Source organism: Narcine bancroftii, chromosome 10 (assembly GCF_036971445.1).
Source record: "Narcine bancroftii isolate sNarBan1 chromosome 10, sNarBan1.hap1, whole genome shotgun sequence".
In the NCBI taxonomy this organism is placed as follows: Eukaryota; Metazoa; Chordata; class Chondrichthyes; order Torpediniformes; family Narcinidae; genus Narcine; species Narcine bancroftii.
In genome coordinates this window covers 69,726,074-69,746,167 of record NC_091478.1, presented here as the reverse complement: position 1 = coordinate 69,746,167, position 20,094 = coordinate 69,726,074, and the positions used below count along the sequence as shown (strand labels likewise).

Below are 20,094 nucleotides of genomic sequence, written 5' to 3'. Positions count from 1 at the left end.
CTGATTTAGGCATCCCCTCAGGCTGGCACCTGTGGCGGACCCCTCCCTCACAACCCCCCCCCCCCCCATCAATACACTAGTGCACAAAGATACGTACAGAAACAAATCTCATTATTGAACTGAAAAAGTAAAGAGGTCTGGACAGATACATGATTGTTGAGATAATTTGGAATCTTCGACGCCGATGAGATAATTTAGAATGGATTATAATAAGACCAGTCAGAAAAATATAATTATAATATTAACCAAGGATAACAACAGTTAAAATAAGAGAAACATCAGAAGAGTGAAAACACATTATGAAAATAAAAAGAACAAAGTGATTTCACTTGGAAGTTACCACAATTGTGTTGTACTGACAGTTTTGCCACATATTTCACACCAACACAATGAATTTATATTTTCAAACCAACTTTTTAATTATTTCCCAAAATATTTCCATGCCGCACCTTGAGAAGCTATGCTTTATTTGACAGACAGGCCTGTAGGAAGCCCTTCAGCTCAGCAGAGGATCCAGGAGTTCCCCGAACATGGATTTAAATTCTCCAATGCTATCTGACATTAATCAATCTCAATGCAGTCCCCTCCCTGGCAGCAAGCATTATTCCATGAGCTAATGTTCACCTACATGATGCATCCTATTGTGGACCCATCACATAAGGCCCTTTCAGGTGGACGCTCTGCCTTGAGGGCGGTGGCAGGAGCGGATCCTAACCTGCAGACTCATCTTTCAGGTGGCAGCCCTACAAGGCTGCTTGCCGTATTACCTGGTCCACCTGAAAGGGCCTATTCATATCCAGAAGCGCCTCGGAGTGCCTCCGGATCTGATGAGGTGGGGCGACTGGTGCCACAGCGCCACCCATTATAAATATGCTGCACAGTAATGGCCGTCTCCCCTACCCATAATTCCCCACGCAGCTGTTTCCCACACAGTTCCAACTGCGTGAGGGATTATGGGTAGGGAAGACGGCCATTACTATGCTGCATTTTGAGACCTAGCCGGCTGAGACAGCCCGCACCGGCCGTCCGCCCCTGCCCCGATGGCCCCCACTGATCTCCCCTCCCCTGTAGGCCAGAGTCTGTCAGGCAGTGGGGAGTTGGGTCACCGGCTTTCAGCAGCTGCACATTCAGGTGCCTCGGTGGCGCTTTCAGAGCATTCGGGTGAGTACTTCCTTAGCCTCATGTGGGAGGGTGGGGGGGGGGGGGAGGGGGAATGTGGCTTTACATTCAGGCCACCTGAAAGGGCCTATAGACTAATGCATTTCCACAGTTTTGATTCCCCCTAATTCTTGTAAATCACATGACCAAAGAAACAAAACTCAGAAATCCAACCTCAGATTGCCGTTACTATGACAACACACCTTGCTAAGTCTGCAGACCTCGGTCAGGGCTGTGGAATGTCAACGATGCCATGCCACACATATCCTGGGCCCCCTCGCTATTGCACATTGGCATATTTATGGATTACCATTTTGATTCAGACATTAATTCCAGTCTAAACCAGAACGATCCGAGCAGTCCTTGCACACTTGGCAGCGAGAAAGGGGCCTCTTCCCGGAGCCAGTCGACTCGCGCCCAAGGCTCCCCTCCCGCGGGAAGTCGCGTCGCGAAGCCAGGCGGGGCCCCGCCCACTCGGCGCCTCCCACCAGCAAGATGGCGGATGCGGCGGACGGAGACGGAAAACTCAGCAAAAAGTACGTAACTGCCCGGCGCGCCAATGCTTGTCCGAGCAAGTGAAGCATGCGGCTCCCCACCGCGCGGCGCTGGGACCTCCTCACGGTTCCGATGGCGGCCCCTCCTCGCTCCTCACCGGGTCACATTTTACTGAGGGCGGTTGCGTCAGCCAGTGTCAAAGGGCATCGGCGGCGCCAAGGAGGCGGGAAGACCGGGAGTCCCGCGCTACTCCCGCCCACCATGTTCTCCCGGTACAGGCAGTTCTCCCGAGAAGGGGAGGTGACGAGATGCTGGGGTCCAGTGAGGTACCCAGACGTGCTGGAGAAACCAGAGGGCCCCGCAGCATGCACAGGAATAAACGGCGGTCAGAAAGCAGCAAAGGAAGGCCTCAGGCCTGCACTCCCTCGGGATGCCTCGTTTCTCCAGCACGTTCCGGATAGTTGTGGATGGAATTAAAACAGAGAATGTTCAAGTCAAGAAGCATCAGCAATAGGAAAAACAAGGAAGCTTTCAGGCCAAATCTGCCAAGTCTTATCATTTCAAGATTCCCTTATTGTCACCGACTATGACACAAAGTTGCCTGCTGTCGGGCGAAGAGTGGCCGGCACCCCCCCTGACAGTACGAGAGGAAGAGAGTCCCTTCACAGTCACTTGGATTCACCTCCAGCACTCTCGTCAGCCGCGCAGACTTTCTGTTCGAGCCGTTGCCAACCCGAGCTCCAGATCCAAACCTGTGACAAGATCAGGAAGCCCTCGGCGTCCTCCCAAGTCCCAGCTCCGATACCTGGAACCCATCCTGTTGTTGGGGAGGGAGGGGGGCGGGGGTGGGGGGTCCTTCAGCCGCTGAGTCCTTCGCTGGTGTGCTGCCACTGTCACCTTCCTTGTCGGGTCACCTCCTCTGTTTCTCAAGGGGGGGGGGGGGGCTCCCTGTTTCTGCTGCCAGATTCTGCAACCCCTTGAGCACGGGGGGAGGGGGGGGGGCACCATCTTGGGCAAAGACCTCTGCAGTTGTAGGATTCTACTTCTAAACACTGTCAACTCCTTTAACAGACCGTTTAAAGCCTTGAACGTAACTGCTGGCACGAGGACCCAGCAGTTGAACCCTTTGGAGCAGCACTGAGTCTCCGCTCTCCTAGGTCCATGTCCCCATTTTCCAGAGTTTTTAAAATTAGCATTTGGTAAAGATTCTATTTTCCTGCTGTCCTTGTTTTTGTGTTGCAGTATTAGGTTCTGGAATGTTTATTTCAATTATTTTCCCTTCAGTTTAAGATTTAATATTATTTCCAGTTTAGAAAAGAATTACTGCCATATTTCCTAATCTGTGCCTTATAGAAAGATGAAAAATTGCTCCTCAAGTGCTGTCCTAGAGTTATCAAGTTTATTGTCATCTGATTAAATAAGTACGACCTGAAAAAACAATGTTCTCTGATCCTCGATGCAAAACTTGATGTACAACCAGACATAACTTGCATACCAACAGTGTATATGCAGGACAAGTGTTTCATCCATACAAATAAATAAATATTGTTTCATGAATATGAGAATCTCGGATGGTTAGTGTGAGTAGTTCCTTTGATTGTTCAGCATTCTTATTGCCCCTAGGAAGAAGATACTGTAGATCCTCGAGGCCTATTTTCAGTAAGCTAATTTACCAGGAAGGTCTGTACCCTACCATGCCATGGCAATTCAATTGCTCATCTAGATACTTTTTAAATAATAGGAGCAGAAAAAGGCCATTCAGCCCTTCAAGCCTGCTCCATCATCCAATATGTTTAAACAATTTCAATACCCTATTCCTGCTTTCTCTCCACACTCCTTGATCCATCAAGGATCACATCCAATCCCTCCTCATTGTATCTAATAATTGATCTCAACAACTTTCAAGCATCATTTCCCTTTCATAAATTTATGCAGACTTGGACTAATTTTATCACCCCTCTCCAAATGCATAGCAATAACATCTTTAATAATTCACTCCAGCATTTTCCCCACCACTGAAATCAGGCTGAGTGGTCTATAATTCCCTGAACTCTCATTTCTTAAACAGTGGTGTCACATTAGCAACCCTCTCATCTAAGGAACTGATGTCGAATGTAGAGAATATTGTAAGTGTTCCAGTTTGCAGCCACTGGGTAACAAAAATTATTCATCCTCAGAAAGTCTCTAAACTTCTTTCTCTATGTCCTAAACTATGCCTTTTTGCCACAGAGAGATGGGTCAGTGCCACCTATCATTTTGTATAGTTCTTTCGGGTCTCCTTTCACCTTCTGCTGTAAGGAAAACCAACCTGGCCTATCCAATTATCCTTGAAACTGAAATACTCCATCCCAGACAATATCCTCCCTTACATAATCACGTTCTTCCTATTGCATGGACACTGGAACTGCACACAATACTCTAGTGGTGCCATAATTTATATTATATAATTGTGTGCTCTTATTTTTGGTTTCAATTTGAATACAATGTAGATTGGACAAGGCAATCTATTTTTTTGTTATGTTAGATGTGTTGAAGAAGCTGCATCAAAACATGATCCTCTTTTGGGAATTGAAGATGATTGGATGGTCATTCTGTTCATTGCAAGCTGGTAAAAGGGGATGAAGAGGCAAGGAGGTTACAACTAAGCTGCTTTTTTGTGTCAGGATTTAATATTTAGGAATTATACAGGTGGTAGCTCACTAATCCGGCACTCTGTGGTCCGGCAACACCCATGGACCGGGACGTTTTGAATCTTTGAACACTGCTCTCAATCACTGATGTTGTAAAGATGCCAACCTTGCTGCCCCACAGTAGTATTTCCTGTTTTAAGCTTTGTTCTTCCTTTGGTAACACAGCAATATGAGCTGGCAAGTGTAGGGGTTGGGTGTATGTTTACATAGAGGTCCTTTTTTTTTTTCCGGCATTTACTGTGGTCTGGCAATGGCCAGGTCCCAAGGTTGCCGGATTAATGAGGTATTGTAGCGGGGTCACTACAGTTATAGCTCAAGGTAGAAAGAAGACTCACACGACAAGGGAGTGTAATCGACACTGGCTTTATTGGGCTGCAGCTCTGCCTTTTATAGGCAGCCAGCTATGTCACCGCCGGGGCTTGGCTTGAGTGAGGCTGGCTGATGATTGGTTGTCCCGTATGTGCAGGCCTAGATTGGACACCCTGCGATCCACTGGCTGTGATTGGTCGATTCGACCGCTATTCCTGCTGTCTGTGGGAACAGGTGTCTCACCCTGTGTGCTGTCTGCCCAATTGTCGTGTTCGACGACTGTTTGCTGTGTCTCCCTGTGGAGTGGGCCACAGGCCACTACAGTATAACCTGTATCAATAAATAAAACAATACTCAACCACTCACTGACTAATTTAATTTGGATGTACAGGACAGTAACAGGCCCTTTCAGCCCACGATTACACCCCATTGACCTACAAATCCCCAGTACTTAACAAGGTCAACCTTTTTGCCCTTCTTCTATTGCTAACCATCTATTTATCCTTTTAACATTCAGTTAATACTTCCATGTGCCTTAGTCTTTCCTGGTGCTCTGGTAAGTTAGAACATCAGTGGCGAGAAGATCAAACTGAGATCAATTGAATTGTTTATGGTCATGTATATCAAGATACAATGAAAAAAATTGTTTTAGTGTGCTATCCATGTGAGTCTACCTATCATTGAATAGAACAAGTATTGCAAAATAAAACAAAGCTACAGAGTATAGTGTTACGGAGAACAATGTTCAGTTAAACAGACAACACCATTTTACCAACAAGAGGTTCATTCAATTGATTACTGCAGGGAAGAAACTGTCCTTGAATTTCATGGTGTGTGTTGAGGGGACTACAGATGGTCCCAAGGGGGGGATTGTGAGCAGCAGTGGTCTAGATTAGGTGTTTTAATGCACAATGGGGCACTATCTGACCTGTTGACTATTTCCAGCATTTTCTGGTTTTTTTTACACTGTTCTTAAACAGTATAGCACATTAAAGTTTCAAGGCTTGCTCGACAGGAAATGGATTTAAGCAATCACTGATTTGAGCTTTAGTCTGATACTATCTATCTGTCTTTCATTAGGTAATAAGGGCTTTGTAAATGAGACAAGTTCATTATGATGACAAGAACGATGCATAGGCTTCTTGGGCTACAGATAGCCGAAATCTGCAAGGTCAGGGGTCACTGGGGAAAGATCCCAAAGTACAGACTTACTTCCTTTACTCCTCTTTTCCACAAGAGACTACAGGATGAAAAAAGGTTGGTAGTGCTTTGTTCCATGTTACATTATTAAATTGTTCAACTAGCCAACCTTTTTTCATTATAAATCAGTACTTAAATTGCCCTGACCAGAATAGAAACTTAATAAAGTAGAGTAAGAAACTGTTCTGACATAGTGGAATGGACGATAGTGAGTGGACGACAGTTGCATTTATATAGTTTCCTGTGGAAGATTTGATTCCATTTTGAAGAAAGTTTTCTATCTACTGATGTATATATTATCACATTAATTGGGCAGCATGGGCTTAAATGGCTGAATTTGACTTCTACTGTGCTGTAAATAAATCTAAATTTAAAAAGACAGGCCCTATTGCTAATTGGAAGGGAAGAGCGATCAGTGATGGTTGGAATGATACATTTCAAAATGGCTATTTAAAATGGGTGTTATAGCCAAAAACTGCAGTGGTAAGCAGCCATATACTGATAATTGCCGTTTGATGTGGAAACTATTTCACTCGTGTCAATAAATAAAATACTGCACAAACATAAATGAAAGTTGTTAAAATCAATGGAATATATTCAAATAGATTTATTCAAAAATAAAATAATCATGAACAGTATTTTAAATAGCCATTTTGAAATGTATCATTCCAACCATCACTGACCCAACTAATCGCTTTTCCCTTCCAATGGATGGAGCTGTTTGGTGGGAATGATTGCATATTAGTGGCTGCAGTTTGGAGATTTGAATCTCCAACTTCAATTTTTAATTTCTATATGTTCCTATCACTTTTTCTGATTTTCACTGTGTTCTTTTAATTTTGTTTGAAGGAAGCATTTAATATGAATTCATAGTGCAGATTTTACTGTTTTCTACTGTGATCTCTAAATTTCCAAGTTATTTTGTATTAAAATTGAAATACATTTTAATTTTAAAAAAGCAGGAAAAATACGATTCAATTTTTAAAATTTTTGCAAAGCACATCAATAAATTTTATGTGGGGAAATTCTCATAACCATATTGAGTTTATCTTTCTATTTCTTAGTAATAGAGCACAAGTATCAATCTAAATTATCCTAAACTTTAAGGTAACTGCATTATTGGGAATGATGACATGGTTGGCGTAAATGCCTTTACAGCACCAGTGATCTGGACTGGGGTTTGAATCCCGCACTGTCTATAAGGAGTTGGTACGCTCTCCCTGAGTCTTCAGGGTTTTTCCCGGGGGTTGTGGTTTCCTCCCACCATTTCAAAATGTACCAGGATTGTAGGTTAATTCGATATAAATTGGACGGCACCAAATCGTGGGCCGAAATAGCCTGTTACCATGTGATATGTCTAAATAAATAAATAACACTTGATCATGTGTTTCCCTTGCCCCTTGCAGTGAACTGAAGAGGAGAATAAAAGCAGAGAAGAAAGCTGCTGAGAAGGAGATCAGAGCCAAAGAGCTAACACAAAGGGAAGCTCTCAAAGACACAAAAATTGATGAGATCAGCATGAGTGCAGAGGAAGAGACACTTGATCCTAATGTCAGTATGAGAATTTTTTTAAAATTAACTCAACTCAATAACATTCAAAGAAGGGGCAATGTTGTTTTGTGATGTTGGAAGGATGGTGACTAGTTTAAAAAGTGACTTCATCAACAATATTAGCTGAGTTCAATATTTTGTCCAGTTTCAAGTCCCAGTGCAATGGTCAATATTGCTTTAAGCCTTAAGGTGTCATTTGGCAGTATTGAATGGTGATGTGGAAACAATGTATATAAATGTAGAATTAGCTTGAGTTGATATCATGGAAGCAAGGGAAAGAAGTATGGGTGGGAGTAGTCTGCAGGCCCTCAAATAGGGCAGAGCAGAAAAGGTGAAATATCTAAGGCATGTTTGAAGAGAATTGCAATTGTTATGGAAGATTTTAACTTGCGCATTGATTGGACAAGTCCAGCAGGCAAGGTTATTGTAGAAAAAGAAACTGCAGAGTGTTACAGCAGTTGGTGCTTCAAACAGTAGGTTATAAAACTTTCCCAGGAACAGGCTACTTTAGATTTAATCTTGAGTCATGAGGAACGATGAATAAGAGATTTTGCGGTCAAACAACCTCCTGATGCAGTTTGAAGCTGAAGGTTGCAGAACACTACAGAACCATAACCAATATCTTCACTTTAAATAAGGCAATTTCTAATGGTCAAAAGTAGAGCTGTCTAAGGCGGATGGGGAAAATAAGCTGAGAGACAACAGTGGCAGATATTCAAATACAGTATTTTCACTCGTATAACGTGCACACAGATATAACGTGAAGAAAATCAAAAATTGTGTAAAAGTATTTCCGTACATTGTGCACACGCATATACCACATTTATGGGACATGAGATAAAACACATACCAGTATCTGCCACAGTTAATCTCCCACAATTAACACCCAGTTAACAATACCCAATCAACTTCCCCCAGAGGTGTCGATAACCCATTATATAGATGATATCCTGCTGCAACAACATTAACAAGCTTTGGAGAGGAATCAATTAAATAGATTGAAGACAGACTTCAGAATTAAGCAGGATTTTAATTCTAATGTTGTCTCAAATCAAAGCCACTTGATATGTTAATCTCCCTCAGGATGGGTCTGGGCAATTAACATTGATGAGGTGCAGTGCCTTACTTAGCACTTTAATGTCCTGTTTATAGTAATACCATGGAATTCGGTACAAAGAGATATTCCCAAGATCACAGTTTCCTATGCCCACTATAAATAGTGCGCATTCCTTTATTGCTGCTATTCTCACACTCGCTATAATATTCCCATGCTTGCTACAAATCGCTGGCGTGCCTTTCTCATGGCCACTATAAATTGTGCGTGTTCTTTTATTGCCGCTATTATATTCTCATGCTCGCTATAATCCCATGCTCACTATAAATTGCTGGTGTGTCTTTCCCGTGGATGCTATAAATTGTGTGCATTCTTTCAATGCTATTATATTCCAATGCCTCCTATAAATTGGCAGTTCAACTTTCCTACACCCGCTATTAAATGTGCATGTTCTTTCAACATTTTAAAATATTTTCGTATAGTGTGCACACATATTATGTGTGGGGGTTGTCTGGTTTGTAAAATACGCATATAATGCTTGTGTTATATGCGTACAAATATGGTAACCGGTCCCTGTCACTCAGTGGGAATTTAGAATTTGGGAATTAATGCTAATTAGAAAGAAGGCTTCCATAAGAAAGTGGTGCAATCTGTGTTTAAAAAGTTGGGGGGTGGGTAGTTTAAATTCAAAAGAGAATCTAGGAGCAGAACAGTAAAAAGCTCATTAGAAGAGAGAAAATTGATTTTTTTAAAAACATGTGTGTGATAGAAAACAAATAATAAGTTTTCATGGAAATGCAAATAGGAAGAATGTAGCCCAGGTTGGCATGCAGCCTCTTGAGAATGTGACTGTTAAACCTTGGTGAGACATGGAACCAAAGAAATGGCAAAAATGTTAAATCCTTTTTTTTTTGCATCAGTATTCACTGTGGAGGACATTGCAAATATTCCTATAATAAAAGATGGTCTAATTTCAAATGACAGGGAGGAACTTTTTAAAAAAAGCCCAATCACAAGGGTTAAAGTATTAGAGAAACTCAGAGGGTTGGTAAATGGCTCAGGTGTTTCCAAGGAAAATGTAGCAGAGATAGACAGCGGATCCATGTTTTTCCAAAATTTGCTAAATTCCAGGAAGGTGCGAGCAAGTTTGACAGCAGGTAATGTGACTCATTTGTTCAAAAATGGAGGAAGCGGAGGCAGGGTGTAGTCCAGTTACTTTAACATTTGAGACAATTCATGCTTTTGGGATTCCAAATACTTTTATAAACTGGATAAAGGCATTGTATGATCAACCAAAAGCAAAAGTGGTTATGAATAAGCAAATCTCACAACCCTTTTTGCTTGAAAGGTCTTCGAGACAAGGTTGTCCATTATCACCCTTTCTGTTTGCATTAGCAATTGAACCATTGGTGGAAGTAATTAGCACTGATAATGAAATTAAAGGATTTGAAAAACATAATAAAGAACATAAAATTAGTTTATTTGCTGATGATGTTATAGTATACTTAACGAGACCAGAAATATCTTTAAATAAGTTGAATGAGAGATTAAAAGAGTATGGGTTAATATCGGGTTATAAGATAAATGTTGATAAAAGTGAAGTAATGCCTATGTTGGGTATGGATTACACTCAATGTAAAAGATTGACAAAATTTAAATGGAAAAATGAAGCAATTAAATACTTAGGAATTAAAATTAGTGGAAATATAAGTAATTTGTTTAAACTAAATTATTTACCATTGTTAAAAAAATTGTAAGAGGATTTGAAAAGATGGAAAGAATAATCAGTAACGTTACTAGTGGATTAGTTGTGGAAATTTGATCAGGGTCGACTAAGAATACCAAATTTTAACTTGGATTTAAATAGAAATGAATAAAATTGGTGAAACTATTCCGGAGTTAATTTCGTATAAATGGAATAGTGAGTCATAAAAGAACTAAAGATTTTTCCGTATTGAAACATACTTTAAACATATGGAATGGAATTCATATTGAGAGAGGAATTAAAAATTATCAATGACCAAAAATGTTAAAACAAAATCAACTTCTTCCTTTTACTTTGAATAATTATTTATTTGATCATTGGTCTAGTGAAGGTAAACAGAGAATAAAAGATTGTTTCTTAGGATTTTTTTCTTAGCTTTTGATCAATTAAAAGATAAATACAATACACATAATAATACAATTTTTCCATATTATCAATTAAAAATGTATTTGAAAAAGAGACTGGTAGCAGATTTGAGACTCCCTAAACAAAGTCAATTTGAAGATATAATATCAGATACATTTGTTAAGAAATTTTAATGTATATAAAATTACAAGAGACTGTAAAGAAAAAAGATTTTTATAAATCAAAAATCCGATGGGAGAAATATTTAAATAAGTGTTTTCGATGTGTGAAAGAAGTAGGGACTTTTTGCATTCAATGTGGTCTTGTGAAAAAGTGGAAAGGTTTTGGAATGAACTGAGTTTATTATTAGGGCAAATTATGAAGTTAAAGATACCAAAGGATCCAATACTATTTTTACTTGGAGATTTTTATGAAAGGGATATAAAATTGAAATTGGACAAATACCAAGAAAAGTTGCAATAGAAACTACTAAGAAATGTATAGCGATATCATGGAAAGATGATAGAGAATTGTTATTAAGTAGATGGTATAATGAGATGAAAAATTGTATACCTTTGGGGGAAAAAAATTACATATGGTTTAAGGAATCAAGTTGAAAATTTTTATAGTATTTGGAAACCATTATATGGATTTTATGGATAATTTTCCATCCACCTCTTCTATCTTATCCACTCCTCTTAATTAGTAATTTTTATTAACAATTAATGATTGTCTATGCTAATAATTTACCTACCTCTGACATCAAGCTCACTGTCCTATAATTACCTGGTTTAGTTTTGGAGCTTTTTTTTTTAACAACAGGGCAATATGAGTAACCCTCCAATCTTCTGGCACTTCACCTGTAGCTAAGGACATTTTGAATATATCTGCCAGAGCCCCTGTAATTTCTACAGTAGTCTCCCTCAAGGTCAGAGGGAATATCATGTCTGGCTCGGGGGATTTATCCACCTTTATTCGTTATAAGGCCGCAAACACCTCCTCCTCCTTGATCTCCATATGTTTCATGACATTTCTGTTTGTTTCTCTCCTTTCCTTATGCATTATTCAGTTTCCTGAGTAAACATAGGAGATTCACTAAGCTAATTCCTGGAGTGAGAGGGTTGTCCTTTCAGATGATGTGAGTCAATTTGTGTTTATATTCCAAGGCGTTTTGAAAAATGATGGATGACTATTCAAACCTATTTGACAGGTTAGATGAAGAGATGTTTCTGAGAAACAAAGGCATGTAGTGACAAAATAAGGAGTCAGTAATTTAAAACTGAGGTGCTGAGAAATTTCTTCGCTTAGGTAGTAAATCTCTGGAATTCTCTGGCTTCTCGAGCAGCTCATCAGAATCAGAATTTATTGTCTTGAACATGTCATGAAATTCGGGTTTTGTGGCAGCATCATAGAGCAAACATTAATATTATAACCATCTTACAACATTACTATGAATTTTAAAAAGTACCAGTGTGCAAAAAGTAAGGGAGTGCCTTTGGTTCATTGATTATTCAGGAATGTGATGACAGTGGGGAAGAAGCTGTCCTGGTGCTGTTGAGTGCTCGTTTTTAGGCTCCTGACCCTGGTAGCAGAGTGAAGAGGGCGTGGCCTGTGTGATGGGGATCTTTGAGGATAGAGGCTGGTTTTTAAAGACACCGCCTCATGCAGATGTCCTCGATGGTGCCTGTGATGTCACAGGCCGAGTTAACAACCTTCTGGAGTTTATTCTTGTCCTGAGAGTTGGCATTTCAATACCAGGTATTGATGCAACCAGTCAGAATACTCTCCACAGTACAGCTATAGAAGGTTTTGAGAGTTTTCAGTGACATTACGAATCTGTTCAGACACCTCACAAAATATAGCCACTGCCAAGCCTTCTTTGTGATTGAATCAACATGGAGGCTCCAGGACAGATTCTTGGAGACATTGACACTCAGGAATTCGAAGTTCTTGACTCTTATATTTAAGTTGGAGATAGATAAATCTGAAAGATCAAGCATTATAGGGAACTGGCAGAGGGAGTTGAGGCCAGCATTGTTCGACCATGATCATGTTGGTGAGGCAGGCATGAGGGGTGAAGCTGCCTACATATGTTCTTTTTTCTTGTGTCCTTCTGCTAATTTATCTTTTTTAACTCTTCTGTATCTCATCCTATTATTTCTTTTCCTATTTATTTTATACTTTGCACACTTTTGGTGCTGGAATTGATCCTACATTCTGAAAATTCCTAACTATATCTCCCCGTCAATCCAACATCTAACTCCCATAACATCATCATTTAAATCTATATCTTGGTGATTTGACTAGAATGTGCTAACTTGGGTCAGAGCCTGAAAATTTCTGATTATTTTTAATGGGTTTTGTCAGAAGGCATATTTTTAAAGTTCTAAGCTTGTATTCTGCAGCATAATTTACAGTGTATTTGTTTTTCTATTTCCTTTTCAGCAATATTACAAAATACGGACACAGGCCATCCAGCAACTGAAGGGCACTAAAGAGGATCCATACCCACATAAATTCCATGTTGATATATCTTTAACAGAGTTCATTGAAAAATATAATCACCTGCAGCCTGGTGACCATCTCTCTAATATTTGTTTGTCTGTGGCAGGTGAGGATTTCAAAGTAGCATTTGTCATTTTGCTTTACTCAGAATAAACTTTTTAAAGGTATTATTTGAAAACATTTTTAGGTCATCACAGATAAAAGCAATCAACAAAGTATTGCGGTGAGAATGCAGCCACAATAGCTAGGCTCTGGATCAGTAATCAACTGGCATTTTGGACTGCCTTCAATGCTACTGTGTTCTTTTCTGGGTGAAGGATCCAAAACTGTGAAGTATTCCAGGTGGGAACTCCAATGCACAGTACAACAATAATGAAACCTCCCCATTCTTAAACTCCAATCTTTTTCAAGACCAGTTTAAAGCCAACCGTGGCAGTTGTAGAATTTAAGTTCAGTTTATTAAATAACTTGGAATTGTAAAATCCCCATTATCTGGCATTAAATCAACTGGAAACTTAAACAACTGCAAAAAAAAAAAAAAAAATCAAGGAACGAAAAAAATTTCAAATAACTACGACTGGGATGGATCCCATGGGGTAGCACTGAGACTTGGTTGGAAACCCGCAGGTTTTTCCCACTGAACTACCAATGCCCCTCAATGCATGTGTATCCTCTTCACTGTTGCTATTTCTATGGAGGTGAGCCAGGTTGTCACCGCGAGGAAAATGTGCTGAGGGCCTGACCAGGACACTTGTGTAGAGATGAGTTGAGTTGTGCTGAGGCCCTGACCAGGACACTTGTGTGGAGGTGAATTGGATTGTGCCAAGGGCCTGACCAGGACATTTGAGTGGAGGTGAATCGGGTTGTCAGCGCGAGGAAGGTGCGATGAGGTCCTGACTGGGACACTTGCGTGGAGATGAGTCAAGTTGCTCTGAGGGCCTGACTGGGACACGAGCATGTAAGTGAGTCGGGTTGTGCTGAAGATCTAGTAAACACACCGAAATGCTGGAGGAACTCAGCCGGTGTTTTCAGCATCTTTAGGAGACAGATATATTGCAGACGTTTTGGGCCTGAGCCCTTCAAGGAAAAATCAGAAAAGGCAGAATCAGAATTTATTGCCATGAACAAGTCATCATAGAGCAAACAATCATATAGCCACTTTTACAACAATCCAGGTAGTCCCTGACTTATGACCTATGTGACTTATGACCTTCCGCACATATGACCGAAAAGACCTGTGCGTATGATAGTGACCGTCTCTCAGATGTCATTTGGTAAGCGCGGTAAGCTCTCCACAATTTTAAAAGACAAAGAAAAAATATGGGAAGCAATGAAAGGTTCAGCAAGTATGAAGACCACAACAGTAACAAAGTAATGAATTCTGCATACCATGCTAACATACTTCCGACTTACTTCCATTTCGAAATACAACCGTTTGGTCAGAATGGTACACGGTTGTAAGTCGAGGACTACCTCTAAATTAAAAAAAGTGCATGAAAAGTAAGTCAGTGTCTTTGGTTCATTGATTATTCAGGAATCATGGCAGCGGGGAAGAAAATTTCGGAATTCAAACAATGGGGGGAGGAATCCAGGCCAACAAAAGGTGTTAGTTGGCTATGTTGAGTGACTAGTTAGAATTTATTATCATGTCTGTGCAAAAGGAGACACGGTGGGGGGGGGGGGGGGGGTTTAATGAAAGCCAGAGAAGTCAATATTAATGCCATCCAGTTGGAAGATGCCCAGTCAGAAGATGCGGTGGTGTTCCTCCAATTTGGAGGTGGTCTCAGTCTGGCAGTACATGAGACCGTGGACAGACATGTCGGCAAGCGAATGGGATGGAGAATTGAAATGGGTGCCACTGGGAGATCCACTCTATAGCAGTGAACAGAGCCGAGGTGCTCAACAAAGTAATCTCCAGTCTATGACCAGTCCCTCTGATATAGAGGAGGGAACACAGAATGCAGTAGATGAACCCTGCAGGTCTGACTGGGACACTTGCACGGAGGTGAGGTTGGGTTTCACTAAGGGGCTTACTGGGACACCACGATGTAGAGCCAGTCACTCGCCTCTGGGGCGCGTCTCACAAAGTGTCTTCCTATCCCTTCCTAGTAAAAGTCTTTGTTAGCATTAGGTCTATTAGTAAGGCTTTATTTGTAGACTTGAGGGAGGGGGATAATTATTACAGCAGCACAGTTAACGTAGCAATTAGTGCGCACGGGCAACACCGATAGCACCAGTGACGGATCTCAAATTGAAGTTTTGTTACGGGAATTACTTAATTAAAGTGAACATCATAATTAAAGACTACAATATTGATTTCTTTTTCAAATTACTTAACATTTTCCACTCTTTTGTCTTTTAAACAGTGTATTCTTGATGCAGGTATATTAGTTAGAGTGAATCTCAGTCAATCGGAAAATTTGCATATCTTTTATCTGTGATACCCATAGGTGCCGGATAGTGGGGATTTATAATGCAGAGGTGATGTAGAAACAACTGAAATGTCAAAAAAAAACTAGTTCATTGTCATTTCTACATGAAGAACGTGGACTAATCTTATCTAATTAAAATTTAATGTGTCCTAATTAAAATTCAGTATTTTGTATTTAAAAAAATATGATCATTTTAAGTGATCTCTGGCTGGATGCTCATTATTGCTATTATAATTTTAAATGCATGCAAAACCATTTCAATATATGAAAATAGAGAATGCAGGAAAGACATCAAAGAGAGAAATCGATTTAATGCTTCAGTTCGATTAACTTTCATCAGAACTAGGAAAAGTTACAACTTGAAATGTTTTATCTTGCAGAGGAGTTTGATGGGTGAAAGAATTTCTAATGGGATGGAAACTATAAGAGACAGAATGCCACAAAAAACATCTTTCAGACATTTCTTTTTAACTCTTCACCCTTTACAATAGTTTTTCTAGTTCTGATTAAAGGTTATCAAACTTTCATTTAATTGTGTTTCTGTCTTGAGAGGTGCCTGTGTTTGTGGGTTTTTTTTTGCTTTTTATTTAGATTGGTAAATATTCATTATTTTCTGGATTGGGAAGTTCTGTGGCAAAACTTAATTACAAAATCATAAAACTATACAGCTTGGAAAATGTCCTTTTGGCTCAACTCATTCCATGCTAACCATGATGTCCATCTGATCTAGTCCCACAGGCTCCAGCTTGGCCCATTTCCCTCTCACCCCTTTCAGTCCATGTCCCTGCCCAAATGTGTTTTACCCTGGTAGTTTGTTCCATATATGCACTGCCCCCTGTGAAAAAATGATGGCCCCTGGTTTCCTTTTAAATCAGTGGTTCTCAACTTTTTTCTTTCCTCTCACATACCACTTTAAGTATTCCTTATGCCTTAGGTACTCTGTGATTAGTAAGGGATTGCTTAAGGTGGGATGGAAGTGGAAAAACATTTGAAAATCACTATTTTAATCATACCTCGTTGACTCGTTATGTGCACGGTTTCATAACTCCAAAGGAAATGGGCCAATGACAATTTTTCTCAAGCAAAATATTTCAGTAACAATTGGATCTAGAGCAGTGATTCTCAACCTTCCCTTCCCACCCACATACCACCTTAAGCAATCCCTTACTAATCACAGAGCACCGATGGCATAGGGATTACTTAAAGTAGCATGTGAGTAAAAAAAGGTTGGGAATTACTGTTTTAAATCTTTCCCCTTTAACCATAAACTTGTGCCTTCCAGTTTTTCACTCCCCTTCCATGGTGGTGGTGGAAGATTGAAACTTCATCTTATCTCTGCCCCTCATGATTTTATTTTATAAGGTCACCTCTCGACTTTCAAAACTCTTAAGGAAAAAAGTCCAACCTCTCCGTATAACTTGAGCTCTCCTGTCCCACACACATCCTTGTGAATCTTTTTTTCCACTCCTTCCAATTTAATGAGATCCTTCATATCGCTGGGCAACCAAAAATGCACTTAGTATTTCCAAGTGTGACTTGACCATGGTTTTGTACAGCTGTTAACATTACAACTCAGTACCCTGACCATTGAAGGCAGCCAAATTCCTTCTTTATCACCCTGTACCTGTCTTTCTGTTCCATACATTTCTCAGGGCCCTACAATGTAGTAAGTCCTGCCCTGGTTTGACTTGCCAAAATGTAACACCTTGTGCTATCCAAATTAACCACCACCTGCCATTCCTTCACCTGCTGATTTGGTTGTTAAAAATTGCGTTGAAATCTTCACTACCCTTCCATTAAATTAATTGGTTCCCATGAAAACACTGATTATAGCATCATCAACAATCTTGCTCTTCATGCTAACTACATTCTCATCTAGGTCATTAATATAAATGACAAACAAAAATGGACCCAAAAGGCACTTTGTTTGCCTCAGGCCTTCATTCCAAGAAACAATCCTCCACCACCAACATTTGTGTCTAACTTCCATGGATTCAATTGGTTAGCTTGCTCTGGGACTCATGCAACTGAACCTTCCGGACCAGTTTACCATGTCGTACCTTGTCAAATTAGTTTTTTTCTTTTGTTCAATAATGTTCCTGTATTTTCTGAGTTATACATTTATTTGTGACTTTCATGAGTCTTGTACATGTTTGTGCTTTGTATTGAGAAACATTTGGTACCTTAACTTTCTCAGGTCGTATCCATGCCAAACGAGCCTCTGGGGCCAAATTAATTTTCTATGATCTTCGAGGTGAAGGAGTCAAGCTACAGGTTATGGCAAATTCCAAGTAAGTTAGATTACACAGGGAGAATTAAACTACCTGATTTATGCAGATTAATATACCCAATTTTGCTTATGAAGGATTATTTAAATGTATATTTATTCCTGTTAACTGCAATAATGCACTTAAAGTGAGAGGGGAAAGCTTAACAGAGATGTGCAGGGCAGGTTTTCTAAACAAAGTGGTAGATACCTGGAATGGGCTGCCAGGTCCAGTTGTGGAAGCACATAGGATATTCGTATTCATATGGTGTCTAGGTAGACACATGAGAATCCAGGGTATAGAGGGATATGGATCATGTTCAAGCAGAAGAGATTTTGGCAAAATGTTCAACTAATCACAGTGGGCTGGAGGGACTGTTCCTATGCTAAATTATTCTGTGTTCCATGTGTTCACAAAAAAGGGCACCCGATTCTCACTGTTGACAATGTTTATTTGAATTTTTTTTTTGGTAAGTAGTTGCTTAGTATCATGTAGCAAGCAGATTTTGCTAAAACAAGCATGCCACACTTCCAGCTTTTTTTAAAAATTTGAGTTCTCACACATCAACATAAAAATCACACTCACACTGTACAGTATGATCTGTAATTGATCTGAATGCAGTAACTGTTCATGTGAATTAAGTGTCACCTTGTTGATAATTGATTTAACATGAGTTTTTAATTGTTTTAGAAATTACAAATCTGAACAGGAATTTATTAAGGTAAACAATAAGTTACGGCGTGGCGATATTATTGGAGTGGAAGGAAATCCAGGAAAGACAAAAAAAGGGGAACTGAGTATAATTCCCATAGAGATAAAACTACTATCTCCTTGTCTACACATGTTGCCTCACTTGCATTTTGGACTCCGAGACAAGGTACATATCATGGTTGTATGTTCCCCAAACTCCATGTGAATTTGTTTATTGATAGTTAATAAAAGATCTTTTTTTTTAAAATTATCCAAATGGTAAATTTAAGTTGTTTATCTTAAATTTTACAGCAAGTAAACAGGTCCACAGACCTCGCTTGTCCATGCAAAAACCATGCTTTCCTGCTTTAGTCCCACTTACTTGTGTTTGGCCCATCCCTCTCCAATCCCTCCCCATGTAATTATCCATGTATTTCTTATAGAAAGCTAACATTGACTACTTTGACAGCTCATTCCATATGTCCACCACATTTCTAAATCCCTCTGCCTTCCCCTTATTTATTAATTTTCCTACTCTAGGAAACTGACTACCACACATCATCTTATCTCTGTCCCTCATGATTTTTTTGATCTTAAAATCCTCTTTGAACCTATGATGATCAAAGGAAAGCAGGCCTAGTTTGTAAAGTCTCTCACAATTATGTAAATTCCCTAATTCTGGCAACGTTTATAAACTTCTTCTGTACTAGAAAGGAAACTATTGTTTGTTAATAGTGGTAAGCTCTTGAAATTCTAAACTGGATTCTATTTTCATCAGTTGGTTGTCATTTCCTGCATAGTAACAAATTGAAATTTTGTGTGTATTTGTCACATGCTTGGTGTGTTTACTTGTACGGTCACTATAGTTCCAGGATATTTTTAGGGAGGATTTTCCTTGGATTGCACATTTATTCTTTCTTCTGACAGGAAACTAGATATCGTCAAAGATACCTGGACCTGATCTTGAATGATTATGTGAGGCTGAAATTTATCACCAGGGCCAAAATCATCACCTACACGCGGAAGTTTTTAGATAATCTTGGATTTCTTGAGGCAAGTCTCTTTATAAATATATAATTATTAATATTCATAAATAAATCAAATGATTTGGTGACTTATTTTATTTTTGATAAGCTGTTGCAGTTAATTAATTTATGTATTGCCATTCAAACTCTTAAAACCAGTGTGTTTGAATGAATTTTTTTTTAGAGATGCCAGATGGACTCAAACATTTATCGAAAACCAATTGCTCTTAATTTGGCTAAATCACCTGGTCCAAATGGTATGGATTTTGGTTTGCTGAGGGAAGAATGGGAGAAAGTGGTATAAGTGATATAATCTTACAACATTTAGAGGTAGTTTTTGAGTACTGGAATACTTCAAAATATGCCATTTGGAAAAAAATGTGCAAAGATAAACTCGATAACTAAATACCTTGGGAGTTGGAACATTTCCAGAAACAGTAATTGGAGACAGAACTACTAGCCACTAGCTTTGAAAATTAGAATAAATAAATCAGCATAGATTTGTTGAAGGCAAATCATATTTAACAAACTCACTGTTTCATCATAAACCTTTATTTTGGAAAGTTAATGTGGGAAGCATCACTGGCAATACATCTGTGACCAATGGG

At 39.6% G+C, this 20,094-nt stretch overlaps 1 protein-coding gene across 3 annotated transcripts in view; it reads left to right on the top strand.

Annotated features, from left to right (window-relative positions):
- Window positions 1-1,557: 1,557 nt before the first annotated feature.
- The window catches only part of kars1 (lysyl-tRNA synthetase 1), a 32,185-nt gene continuing 13,648 nt past the window's right edge, over window positions 1,558-20,094 (top strand). The window contains exons 1-7 of one of the 3 annotated variants that reach the window (XM_069901280.1): window positions 1,605-1,694; window positions 5,733-5,909; window positions 7,259-7,403; window positions 13,013-13,178; window positions 17,702-17,795; window positions 18,462-18,648; window positions 19,389-19,514. In XM_069901280.1, coding sequence (XP_069757381.1) covers window positions 5,767-5,909; window positions 7,259-7,403; window positions 13,013-13,178; window positions 17,702-17,795; window positions 18,462-18,648; window positions 19,389-19,514 — 861 coding nt within the window. In that variant the 5' untranslated portion in view covers window positions 1,605-1,694; window positions 5,733-5,766. Of the gene's footprint in view, window positions 1,695-2,737; window positions 2,853-5,732; window positions 5,910-7,258; window positions 7,404-13,012; window positions 13,179-17,701; window positions 17,796-18,461; window positions 18,649-19,388; window positions 19,515-20,094 lie in introns of those variants that run through there. The other 2 variants (XM_069901281.1, XM_069901283.1) reach the window with 2 other exon arrangements.